Source organism: Balaenoptera acutorostrata, chromosome 4, assembly GCF_949987535.1.
Source record: "Balaenoptera acutorostrata chromosome 4, mBalAcu1.1, whole genome shotgun sequence".
NCBI classification, from domain to species: domain Eukaryota; kingdom Metazoa; phylum Chordata; class Mammalia; order Artiodactyla; family Balaenopteridae; genus Balaenoptera; species Balaenoptera acutorostrata.
The window spans coordinates 81232736-81246206 of record NC_080067.1 but is presented as its reverse complement, the minus strand read 5'-3'; the positions used below and the strand labels follow the sequence as shown (position 1 = coordinate 81246206).

At 44.7% G+C, this 13471-nt stretch overlaps 1 protein-coding gene across 1 annotated transcript in view; it reads left to right on the top strand.

Annotated features, from left to right (window-relative positions):
- Nucleotides 1-13471, top strand: part of KALRN (kalirin RhoGEF kinase) — a 605233-nt gene that overhangs the window by 333186 nt on the left and 258576 nt on the right. The window contains exons 13-17 of the mRNA XM_057544931.1: nucleotides 1411-1629; nucleotides 4663-4812; nucleotides 7145-7259; nucleotides 10081-10196; nucleotides 10703-10825. Coding sequence (XP_057400914.1) covers nucleotides 1411-1629; nucleotides 4663-4812; nucleotides 7145-7259; nucleotides 10081-10196; nucleotides 10703-10825 — 723 coding nt within the window. The remainder of the gene's footprint in view (nucleotides 1-1410; nucleotides 1630-4662; nucleotides 4813-7144; nucleotides 7260-10080; nucleotides 10197-10702; nucleotides 10826-13471) is intronic.

The following is a 13471-nucleotide window of genomic DNA, read 5'->3' as shown; positions in this document are numbered from 1 at the left end:
GGGGTACCTCTACATTTAGGAGGCAGGAAAATGGTACCAATAAGTAAAACAGAGAAAGAAACCAAGGATTTTTAGTGGATCATTTCTACTCGTTAGTTTATTTTTCTAGCTTCATGCAGCAATTAGGAACCCAGATGCTAATGTGGTCATCAGGACTGAAGGCCGACTCAGTGGCAAAGTGAGGGAATAAAGGAGTCTAGGCTGCTGGAGGAGGTCGTGCTAACATAGCTAACACTGAGGACAGATTCAGGCAGTGGGGAGGGCAACCAGGAGGTGGTTGATAGACTCTGTAGACAGGCTGCCATCTGGAATGACCGTGAAGGGGGAGGCAGAGGTGAGAAGAGGGGGAGGTTGTACTCACACACAGGAGTGCTGATGGATTCGCTCTGGGGATCTGTCCCAACACTGCAGCCCAAGAAGGACAGAAATCATTCTGGAGTGAGGTGCTGGGCTTCTAGCTGCTCTTTTCCACTGCCAGCTAAGCTCTACTTGCCTGAAAGTGCAAAGGCCAAATTAGTCCTATGCCATTGGGTTGAAATGATTCCAACAGCTGAAGTTGGGATAATATTAGCTCTTTGAAGTCGTATGGCTCATCCACATCAGTCCTTTATTTTAATAAATTATAATCCCATTTGGCTCTCTCCCTGCCACCCAGTTCTCCAGCCTGTTCTCCCCACCCCCTACAGTTCAAGTGAACTCAGAGAATGACACTTACCCTGAATAAGAAACAAACCTTCTACAATATAGATTATCCTAAAGGCAAACATAAATAAGGTAGTAATGTGGGATGATGTGTTAAGCTGAATTATCTACCGTGCTGCTCTTTTCCCTTGGTAACTAAGAGATGGTGTGAGATGCTACTCTTCTACTTTATTAACCTGCCAAATGTCTTCCTTCTACTGGAACCTTTTTAAAACTGATCATTCATGTTTAAAATGATTGCATTGTTGGTTGAGATTTGTGTTACATGGGGATATTTTTTATGGGCTATGTTTATTTGATCTGCAGAATGGGACTACAGCAGTAACCTCCTTTGAAAATGCATGATGAATAATTTTATGATTAGATTTGAAAAGGAAATTTAACTAATGTATGAATCAATCAGGAAGCAGATTTATACACAACTGCGTTTCTCTAGCACAGAAACTGAAATGTCTTTAAAATGCAGAGTGATGCAAGTAAAGAGAAAGGAGTGGGGGTAGGAGTTAGGGACCTGAACAATTAGTTAATGAAAATGTTTGATATTCTTTTTAAAAATGTGCTTAAAAAACAATGATGACAACATGTTTGAATCAGTCATTTAAAGCTCTTTAACTTTTCTGCATCTTTCCACTCACGCCTCACTCCACCCCCTCCCATACCACGCCTGGGTCGTTCCCACGGACCTCTCTCTCCTCCCCTTGTGCCCAGTCCCTCTTTCATGCCACTTCCTTGCAGAAGACACACCAGAGTGCCCTGCAGGTACAGCAGAAAGCTGAGGCGCTGCTCCAGGCTGGCCACTACGACGCGGATGCCATCCGGGAATGTGCTGAGAAGGTGGCCCTCCACTGGCAGCAGCTTATGCTGAAGATGGAAGACCGGCTGAAACTGGTCAACGCCTCAGTGGCCTTTTACAAAACTTCCGAGCAGGTGAGGGAAAGGGCTGTGGAATGTGTGGGGCTGAGACTGATGGAGGACTGTTTCCTGCCTCACACTGCAAATCTGCAGGATCTACCTCAGCAAGAAGCCACTCCTCTCAGTACTAGCCTTTGAGAGTAGAAGAATGATTTGTGGAAACACCACGGTTTGCTTCCTTATAATCCCTTCCATTAGAGGAGTGGACTGTGTGATTTGTTTCTTACAGATTTCTCAACCTCACAGGATTTCGGTGTTGAAGTAGAAACTGGGTAGGTGTAGGCTGAGTGCCAAGTTTGAGTGGTGTGCCAAGTTTGAGTGGTGTACCAGTTAGCTCTTGCCACAATAATGCTGTGTAACAGATCACCCCACAATCCAGCGGTATAAAACAATAAGCACATATTTTTTTGCTTAAGTATCCGGTGTTCAGCTGATCTTGGCTGAGCTTGGTAGAACTAGGCTCCAAGCTGCAGGTTGGGTCTGGATCTGTTCCTATATTTCTCCTCCTTCTTGACCGGCAGCTACCTGAGGCATATTTATGGTGAAAAGCAGGAGTGCAAAAACCCAAAATGTACTGTGCAAGTGCATTTCAAGTCTGCTTGTGTCACATGCATGGCAGTATATGCCTCCTGTGAAGGTTGGGAGAGGAGAGTGACAATTTGCTGAACACAGTCTAATTTACCACAATCAGGCACTATGCACTGCTTGAAAAACATACAGCTCTTTCATTCATGGGGTTCCCAGTCTAATAAGGAAACACAGCTTTCTGTCATTGGAGAACTGTGAGCCTAACTGCTAGGATGGTGCAGCTGTGGGAGAAAAGGTAGGAGATACCTACAGCAGGGCCGTTAAAATGCAAACCCATTACTAGTACATCTGTACAGCAATATGCGCAAGGGCTAAGAGGATTTTTAAATGATTTGGGTGCTGTCAGGGGACTCTTTTCATGAAACAGAGGTTTAAGACAGGAGTAATTTTATTCAGTATAACATAATTTCCTCATTCAAATCACTCCCTGGTAGAAATAGAGAAACATTCTCCTCTGGGTGACTTAACAGGGACCATGGGAAAGTCTATCTCAGAGCAAACGTAACATGCCTGTCAGAGGGCCCTGCAGCCAGTATTCATCTTCAAACCTTCTCTCAGTCCTCCTTTCAGTGTTTCAGAGAGATGATGCCTTTGATGGCCTCGGAAGTGGGAGCAGCAAGCTAACGAGATAAAGAGCTTCTCCAGTTGATCTGTAAATTCAGCACATCCCAATCACACCCCAGCAAGCTTTTTTTTTTTTTAATAGAAATCGATAGGCTGATTCTAAGATTTACGTGAAAATGCAAAGAGACTAAAATAGCCAAAACAGTCTTGAAAAGGAAGAACAAAGTTGAAGGAGTTACACTACCTGATTTTAAGACTTACCCTAAAGCTGCAGTGGTCAAGACAGAATGGTATTGGTGTAAGAATAGACACAACTGAACATAGTAGAGGTTCCAGAAGTAGACCCACATATATACAGTCAGTTGATTTTTGAGAAAGCAATTCAATAAGTAAAGTCTTTTTAACAAATGGTGCTAGACAACTGAATATCCATATGAAAAAAATGAGGCTTAACCCCTGTCTAATATCATATACAGATTTTGATTTGAGATGGTTCAAGATTCTGAAGGGGACAAAGCACTAGATTGAGTCAGGAAGTTTGACCCTGAACTGACCTTACCAAAGGTCACTTTATCTCTCTAGATTTCTGTTTCTTCACCTATTAAATTAAAGGACTTATGCTGGATACTCTTTCCATTTCCTCTAGCTCCCAAATTGATTGGTTTTAAGTCCAATACTGTCATGGGACAGGTGTCAAGTACTTGTTTTCTTAAAGTTTTTGTGTGTGTATAATCTGTTTTCTCTCAAGACGTGAGCCTCCTGCATGTTTTCAGGCCTTGCAACAGGAGAGGTGTGTGGTGCTAAAGAAACCAGCTGGAGTTCAGGGATAGGCCTCCTCATGACACGGGAAGCATGTTGGCTATGGGGGTGTTCTGCCCGGGACATCTTTCAGCTTATTTTTCAGCTCAGTTCATAACTCAAAAGGCATCTTATCCAATGCCATGTCCTTCACCAAAAGAGATGCCTTTCTCAGACAGAGGAGGCCAAGGGTGGTTAGAGCTGCTCTCCCCTGCTGCCACAGACTATTGAAGGAAAGTATAGGAATGAGTTTCTATTTTCTGCATCCTTAAGCCCTGACACTAGGCTGCCCTGGGTCTCCTACTGATGCGCTCAACCTAACTTTCCCTCTAAGCCCCATTTGAAATGCTTTTGGTCTTTTGAGTTCCTCTATAAGGTCACTTAGAGCATGGCCTCTCAGCATTTTTAGAACTGAAAAACCATCTTAACTATCTTTTAAGTCAACTCAAATTTGTTATCCCTCTGAAGGAAATGTGCATTTTATAATAGCTGGCCTGGAGATGTCATTGCCTTATAGTAGTACCTTGAAACACTTTTGCTGGAATATTTTTCCCCAGGGAGGGAAAAGGTAACATTCATTTATGGCCCATAAGTCACACAACATAGGCAACTTCCTCCTTTACCTCTACTTGAGGCTACTTCCTGTAGGGCAAGGACAGATAGTTGGGCAACCCAGTTATCTTCTTCAAACCTCTTTCTCCTGTTCTACCTAATTCATAGATGTATCATAAGGTTATAGCAATATAATATATAAAAACACTTTGAAACCCCCCAAATTACTAGTCTCTCTTCCTTTCTTGCTCTGCATACTATCCCTAGGTGATGTCATCAACCCCCATAGCTTCAGCCTTCAACCATCAGAAGATAATTCCAAAATCCATATCTCAGTAGTCATCTGTCTCCCAAGCTCCAGACGCTGGATTCTCACTGCCTCCTGGACTTCTCTTAGATGTCTCAGGGGCACTGTGCACCTAGGTCTACAAATTAAGATTTTGAATGAAAAATGTCACTTCTGTAGGGGTCTCTTAGCTAAAGGTCCTCATAAAATAGGACCTTTAAATGATTAATTTACCAAGTTTTTCTTCCATGATTCATTAGGTCTGTAGTGTCCTGGAGAGCTTAGAGCAAGAATACCGGAGAGATGAGGACTGGTGTGGTGGACGAGATAAATTGGGGCCAGCAGCAGAGATCGACCACGTCATTCCACTCATCAGTAAACATTTGGAACAAAAGGAGGCCTTTCTTAAGGTCAGAGCACATTGTCATCCAAGGTCTGGGACTTTAGCCTTGTTTTTGATCTGCTGTCTCACTCTTCCCATCACCTCCACCTCCTCCTCCTGAAGTCTCTGTCTCTCTGTCTCTCTCTCTCTCACTGCTTCATGTGGGCTTCCTATACCCCTCTGTTTTCTAGCTTCTTATCTAAAGGGGGCATTTGTAGAGGGGATATTGGCTAGTTAATTTGAAAAGTTGAAAGGTTACACTTCAAACATTCTTTATTTCTCTCAGCACTTTTTTGTATAATTAGGCAATTAGGATGCTTCATTTCTACTGGTGCCGTGTACAAATATCCTGATATCCCATTGATGTTAACTGAGAAAAACACCTACTTTCATTTTGTTATGTTTTATCTATAAAAATATTTTAATTGAAATATATAAGCCTAGATAGAAAACTATTAAAATACATCTTTTATAAATGGATGATGCAAAATTTAGGGCAAGAGTTAAAGAAATACATTTAGACATCTTATTTATTTATCCGTCTAACGATTACCAATTACCAATGAATGTAACACTGTTTATTGTGCTGTATGAAGAGAGAGATACCTTATTTTGTTTGTTTTGGTTTTAAAAGAGCCTTAGCTTCCCAGAGAGGAAGCACAGTCCTGCTCTGAACAGCTTTCAGCTGGTGTGGGAAGTTCTCCTAAGCCTCTTTCCTCCTGCCTTTGATCTTCTCTCTGACAGAGCCTTCAGTGTTAAAACTTATCTAAAGGCTCCATTTTTCTCTCAAATTCCCTGCTTTCATGTTCTGCTTCCTTTCAGGTTTCTGAAAGCACAAAAGAGAATTTTTATACCCTGACATGTTGCCACTGATTTTCTACAGTTCTGTAATTAACTGCCTTTCTTTTATTAGGGATTTTCTCTACTTGACCACCTCTTTAAGTTTTATTTTTATTCTTTTTTAAAGATGACCTCTCCCTGCCCTTCTCCCATCTATCTGGTATCTGTACTCGCATTTGATCTGAACTCTTAGTAATCAGCTCTTACTAATAAGATTAAATAGAAATTCTTCCATACAGGGCTTAAGATGATTTTAAAAGTCTTCCCTATGACAAAACGAAGTTTAAAACAAAACGATTTATGTAGGGCATGCCAGATATTTTAAATAGAAGTGTAAAGGTATGTCTTCATAAAATTAAATGTTTCTTTTGAAGAAGGAAGAAAGAAAATGTTCTGATGTTTTCCATATGTGCCTAAAACCATAGTTGAAAAACTCCTTATTGTTGTGGGAATTACAAGCCCAATGGACAGAAGATCGAGCTCTCCATGTGCATACATTAGTTGATCTATTTTGGATTCCTTAGCTTTGGACCACTGTCCAGCTGTTAAATTCATGGGCCTCAGAGTGGAAGGACCCACTAGCAGTCTTTTACCACAGCTCCCAGAAGCCGTTGTTGGGAATGCAACATTTGAAATAATTTTTTTACCATATGATTTGTAGAATCAGATGCTAAGTATAAAGACGTTTAAAAGTTAACAGTTTTGTCTAGAGATAATTTAATTCTGAAAACTGTGGATTGAAAATTAATGGACTAGCATGTATTACCTCTACCATCAGGAAAAATACTGCTTTTTAAAGAAATTCAGAAAATCTCTTGTCTTGAGAGAAACTAGAAGTACTCTGTCAGTAGACCTAGATTCTAGCCCTGACTTGCTTCATGACTCCTGCCCTTGCTGGGCCTGGATTGGGTACAATAGCATGGGACAGACCTGTCCTCTCTGCTATCCACCACTCTTGTGAGTCTTAAGGGCGTGGTACAATGGCTCTTACCCCTTTACATGACCGATGTTTCCCAGCAATAGGATCTTTATTAGTCTTATTGAGGCAGGGGTGGGTTTGATGAACAAATACGTTTCTAAAATGTGGGTAATTTGTGGGTAATTTAGATTTGGAACATACGGTTAATAGGTTTGATCACTAAATTTGCTTTCTCAAGTCTAAATTAAGCTAACGTTGAAGTGGCTTACACCAGTGGTCATATACGAGGCATTCTGGTGGCAGAGGGAAACCAACCTGAGAGTCACTCTCAGGTGGTCACGCTGAATCAACACGTAGTAGTCAAAGGGTGGCTGATTTCTGGTTTTGTCTGTGATGGAAAGGGGAGAGGCACAGGGAGCTTTTCTTTACTCGACAAAAGAGTGAGTGAGTCTCCTGCACTGGAACTGGAGTATTCCCCAGGGCTCTGCTCACCCGGAGCCCCAGAAACCTCATCACCAGCACCCCTTCTCCAGTGTCTTAGATCACGTGCCCCTACCAGACTGGGACTTATGTGTGGGGCTTCACACCTTGTCTCTCTCAGGCCTGCACCCTGGCACGGCGGAACGCTGAGGTCTTTCTCAAGTACATCCACAGGAACAATGTCAGCATGCCCAGTGCCGCCAGCCACACCCGAGGACCCGAGCAGCAAGTGAAAGGTCAGTGCAAGCCCTGCCAGCCTCGAGCCACTTCAGCCGCATGGACCAGAGCCTGGGTACCTGGTCTTCATGTGACCTCAGATTTCCTGGTTCTTCTCCTTGGATAAGAAGAAGTGTGATGTGGGATGGTGTGGGTGGTGGCGATTCAACATGCATCAAGATTTGGAATGGAAAAATGACTATAAAATTTCCCCAGAGCTTTTGCATTTATCTTAAGAGTTTAGAACAACGCTAATAGAATTTTCTGAAATGACAAATGATCTCTATGTATCTACACTGTGCAGTACACGGCCACTAGTCAACCCCAGAGACCAAAGCTAGGGAGGGAAGTGACACTGATTTGGAGTGAGGAGTGGGGACAGGCTTGGCGAGCTGCAGAGCAGACAGAGGGAAGCTCTGACCTCCTCTGGGAAGGGCCTCTCTCCTGATCAAGGAACTCAGGAGGTGCGAAGATCAGAGGCCACTGGGAAGAATTAAACTTAGTAATCAAAGATCCCTGCAGAGAAGAGGGAAGCAGCATTCCTTTTCCAGATGTGCCACCCTGTTTGCAGCCGAGGGGCCCTGTGGGTGGCTCGCATTATGTCACCTTCCCCTTCCTGCAGATTTTTCAAAGCCTGTGTTCTGATGTCCAAGTGCAGGTGGCAGCTTGGGTGAGGCCAGCTGCCTGCTGAGAGCGCACACGCCCTGCCCCCGCCCCAGTGTGCTGGGAGTGGCAGCCCCCCAGGGTGAGCAGGTTGTGCCGCACCTTCATGGGCGCCAGGGCAGGGTTTGCCCAAAGGAAAGTTTACCAGATGGGGCACACATGAAACCTGAAACTCATTAGGATTTTCGCCTGAGCTGGATTGATTCTCTCAGCCACCACAGAGGGACCTCAGTGAACAAAACTCTGACTAGGAGACAAAAAGAGTAAAGGAAACACAGGTTCTCACTGTCTTTGCCCAGTTGAAGCTTCCACCTGAGCAGGGACCTACAGTCTCTCCTATAGCCATTTCCTTTCCACCTGCTGCCTGGACCCAAAGCCAGTGCCACTTATTTTAAGTTTTTGTTACAGGAGCAATTATTGCTGCATAACAACCCCTGAAATTCAGTGGCCTACAACTATAAGCATTTATCATTCAATGACTGTGTTGGCTTGGGGACCAGCTGCCTTGGCTGGGCTCAGTGATGCGGTTCTGCTTGAGGCTGCAGGTCTGGCTGGCTTGGCCCCTTCACTGCAGGGTGGGTTCTTGTCTGCTCCATGTGGATTAGTTCTGGGACTTTGGTTGAAGGGGCAGCGGTTACCCAGGAGAACTTCTTATAGAGGTGATGGCAGAGGTTTAAGGGGCAAGCTCAAGTGCACAAGCACACTTCAAGCCCCTACTTGTGTCCTATCTATTAACAGCCCATTTGCCAAAGAAAGTCATGTGACTGAGCCTGAGTTCAGGGGTAAGGAAGTACACTTTGTCTCTTTGGGGAGGGACTAAAAAGCTACAGAATAAGGGCAGAGACATAGGGAGAGGTGAATAATAGGGACCATAAAAGCTCTCAACCTAAGAGAGGAGAGACAGATTCCGTCCTTAGAGAGCCAAACTTCCATAGGGCATTAAAAGTGCACAAAATCAACAAAAACTTCTAAGTACAAGCACTGCAATTTGGGCTGTGCTTTTTTTGTAGAGCACAATAACTTGTGGTTTACAGCCCCAGTAACTCGGTAGACCAAGGTGGCTAAGGACCCAGGCTCTTAAGTCAAATAGCTCTACCCCTTTATCTGACTGACCCTGGTTGAGTTTCCTATCCTCTCTAAGCCTCAGTTTCTTCATCTGTAAAATGGAGATAATAGTGGTCCATGCATCCTGAGGTACTGTGAAAATACGTACCTGCCACATAGTGAGTACTGAATAAGTGTTAACTTTCCATAGCATCATTATTGTGTATTTTATTAGTATCTAATATAGTTAGCAGGAAGCAGGAGGCAAACAATACAAAATAAATTTGATTGCTTCAAGCTTAGAACATACTATTAGACACTTCAGAAGTCCATCCACATAACCAGCTGCTTCTGGAACAACAGGAGAAGTAGAGAGAGGGAGGGACATGACATGGACGAACAGCTCCCACGGCCACCGTGGTGCCCCATGCCTTGTACACATCCTCGCACTCACCTTCATTAGAGATGACGTGAGAACAGCTTTTAGCTTTTCTTATGATCGGTCCCAACCAGCATGGAAGTTTGGGCCTAGAGACATGATTCCGTGATGACATGATTCCAACATAGCTTCCCTAGGCCCATAATTCAGAGGTTTTAAAATTGAGGTTGTGCTGTTGAAGTGCTAAGTGCACAGCCCCTTGTACGGGACAGAGCTTGTGGCAAGTGACACGACTATCCATGCGGTTAACCCAGTCCTCACGCCGGTCCCCTCTGGCCCTCTCCTAGGACCCCTCGAGAGTGGCTGGTGTTCCTGTCAAGTCCGTTCACTCTCCGCAGGCTCCCAGGCGCCAGTTGTGTTAGCTATTATTTTCAGCACCGATAATTCCCAAGGTCTCTTATCATCAAGGACTAGCTTTGGCGTGAAGAGGATCAGAGTCACTTTTAAGTCACCCTGGGGACATCCTCTTCCCCCCTTCATTGATGGAACCCCATCAACAGGCCTCCCCCAGTCTCCCTGATCTCTGGGAAATCCTCTCTGGACCACACTTTTGCTCCCTTGCTTCTGGTGCTGGATCAGTCCGATGGGGAGACTTGAAGGTCTCAGTTACCTGGCACCTGGGAGCAGGGCTGAAGCAGCCGGTCACATTTGCTCAGGACCTTCCTGTGACCAGTGCCTGTCTCTCTGCCCTGCAGCCATCCTGAGTGAGCTCTTACAGAGGGAGAACCGTGTCCTGCACTTCTGGACCTTGAAGAAGCGGCGGTTAGACCAGTGCCAGCAATACGTGGTGTTTGAGCGAAGCGCCAAGCAGGTATGTTCAGAGCTTTCCCTGGCGTTGCCTCAGTTCTGGGGACCATACAGAGGCCTAGATGACCAAGACTTGAAGAGGGTCAGTCCTGAAGAGGGTCATAGGAGCAGGCAGAGTAGAGGTGGGGGTGGGGATGAAAAGAAGAAAGCATCCTTGCGCTGACCAGCTGTTCAGCCTTCACCAGGCACTCTGTTCAGAGCCTGGTACCAGGAGTTGGGAGGAGCCGCTGGGGGCAGATTGCTCTAACTCATAGATGACACTGGGCCTGGCCTAGAAGAGTCCGCAGTCTAATGGACAAGACACTTTCTTTGCTGGTGGGTTGTTCCAGGTCTAACAGGGGAGGGCTCTTTCATAAAATCAACTTCCAAGCTACATACTGATTGAATCGTGCCAGCATTTCCTAGGTCCATCATGCTGTCCCAAACCACAAACCTTCACATCAGAGCATGGCATGTTTTCCTACTAACAGCTGGCTTTTGGGGCACTGAATGGGTTGTTTCCTCCTACAGGCGCTAGACTGGATCCAAGAAACAGGTGAATATTACCTCTCAACACATACCTCCACGGGGGAGACTGCAGAGGAGACTCAGGAGCTGCTGAAGGAATATGGGGAGTTCAGGGTGCCTGCCAAGGTAGGAAGCATCCCGGAGGCCTCCCCTTCCACCCAGCGCTCCCCAGTCTGGCCAATTTCACATTGCAGGAGGGAGAACAGCCTCTGTACACAGAAATGCTTGACTGCAGAGGCAGGGTGGGGGGACACACAAGTAGGATCGTCTCCTTTGAGACCTGAACATCCAAAGAGATGCAGCTGTTGGTAGAGCCTCTGTACGCCGGAACTCAACTCCTATACGCTGTGCTTCCAAATGGCACTCATCTTCGTGCTCCAGATTCTGGAATCTGCTGTATTCTTTCAGACCAAATAAGGCAAAGGAATGTATTCATGTGAAATGCACATCGTGTGGGAATATCAGCCACATATTCTTGAAATTTGAATGGCTTGGGAAGTCCACCTTTTGGGAAAGGCCAGCGGCTACGGGTGGGTTCACAAAGCAGGTTCCGGAGCTGACTACTTCCCTCTGGCCTCGCCCTGCAAATGAGCCAGGCTGAGGTCTCTGGGGAGCAAAACATGCACTGGTGCACGTACCACACACCCTCACACCCCCATTTGCACCGAGGTGGAGAATGAAAATAATATAATAGAAGGAAATCTCACTTTCATCTGTTTTCCCAGCCAGGATTTGATCTGAGGACCCTTGGCTTTGAGTGAAAGCTGATGTCTCAGTTCCCTCTTTGTAGCATCCTTGTCCCTCACACTGGGCTCCCTGCCATGGAGGACCATCCTTGGCATCACTTCCACATAGGGCAGATGCTATTCCCAGGATGAGAGGAGGTTTTGTGAGAGTCAGGGGGCGGGGAACATATTAATGCCTACCTTATCCAGAGATCCCTCTGACACTGCAGCAAATTTCTCTCTAATCTGCTGCAACAAAATTAGGCCCTTAGCCTCCTTCCTGAGCTGGTATTTCAGAAGTGGTTATCCACTTTGTGAATCCTACACTCTGAACTCTTGATAGTGGGGAGCCTTCCCCCTGCACACTTGTGAGCTTTTGGGCCTTTTCACCCAATGTGAAAAACTGTCATTTCAGATAAGAGATTCATTTCAATACCAGCTAGAGCAGACAGTGCCCAGGAGGTGGCAGACTCACAGAACCCTTTTCAAATCCAAATGAAAATGGGTTTGAATTACCCACTTTGCACCTATCTGCCCCTCTCCAAATAGTGTCAACAACGAACCACTAAGAGGCTGAATAGTATCAGATCCACTGGTGATCCTACTCACGTAGAATGGATCACAGCAGATACCCAGAACTTCCTAGGATCAGAGTCTCTCCATCACCAAAGTGGAAATGTGGAGAGTCATTCAGTCAAATTTAATTCATCCTTCCTTTACAATCTTCCTGTCTTTCTCTTTTCTATTCACATTGTTGTCACCCTAATTGGGTTCCATGCTTTTGGCCTTTCCTTCCTTCCAACCCATCCTGCCCTTCATTGGCGTTCATCTTTAAAACACTACTTTGGTCAGATTACCACCTAGCTCAAGAGCTTTAATGATTCTGCAGTGCCTTTAGGCAACACTCAACAATGTCTACAACTGTGCCACCTTACCACTGCCACTGTATCTTCAGTTAATGTGTTTATGCAGATTTTATGCTCCAGCTGAATGCATATTATTTTCTTACCCTCCAAGAGATACATCATTTATTTTCTTGCCTCTGTATCTTTTCTATACTATTTCTCTGCCTAGAATATCCTTCCCTTCCCTCTAGTTTGTACTTTTTAAGAAGACCCCGCCTTCCCACTTCAGTGCCTCCTCCTCTGTGTCCCTGCCTACAAGCCGGATACAATCGGCCTATCCCTGCACTGCAGACATTGTCTGTGCAGCCCTTAAGGCACCTGGCCTGGACCGTCCTGTCCTCCGCAGTGTTACCTCCTGTATGAGCCTGCAAGATCCCGAAGGACAAGAACCATGCTTCATTCACGTGCCTAACTATATCTTATGCATTGAAGGGAGGCTACAGATATTTGAGAACATAAGAGAAAAAGAAGTTTGGGTAGATTTCAACAACGCTTCCTCCCCAAACCTCTATTTAATATGATTCTTTTACTTTGACTCTCTCTCTGTTCTCTCTTCCTCTTAACTATTTCTCTTAATGGGATTTCATCCTCCCATCTATCATTTCCAAGTTTCAGGGCTATTTGTTATGAGAATATCTACAAGATAACGAATCCAGCTGGGGACCTTCTGATGAAAGGCAGTAGCCTCTGGCCCCACCACAGTCCCACTTACCAGAAGCAAACCTCTTTTAACCAGCCATCTTTGGTTTTAATCTTTATAACCAATAAAGTGAATTTGAAATGGAAACCAAATTGACCTTAAACCACACGACAGTAAGTATGGTGGCCCTCATGACTGAACAGAGCAATAGAGTATACTGAGTATATTGATTTACTATACTCTGTTCCGAAGAAACAGATCAAGTAGAAGAAACACTGAATATAAAAAGGTACTTTCTATGTAGCAATACACAAATGTGAGAATAAAAATAAGATAAAGAGAATTTGGATGAGGATAAGATTTTCTTGTTGTGGTGTGCTGTGGACAATCCAGTTAGAAGAATGCAAATGATATTTTCCTATTGTAGGTTTCAAAATTTATAAGGAGTCAAGATACATGGTGATAGGAAAGCTTAATCATCTTGACATCTGGAAGAACTCTA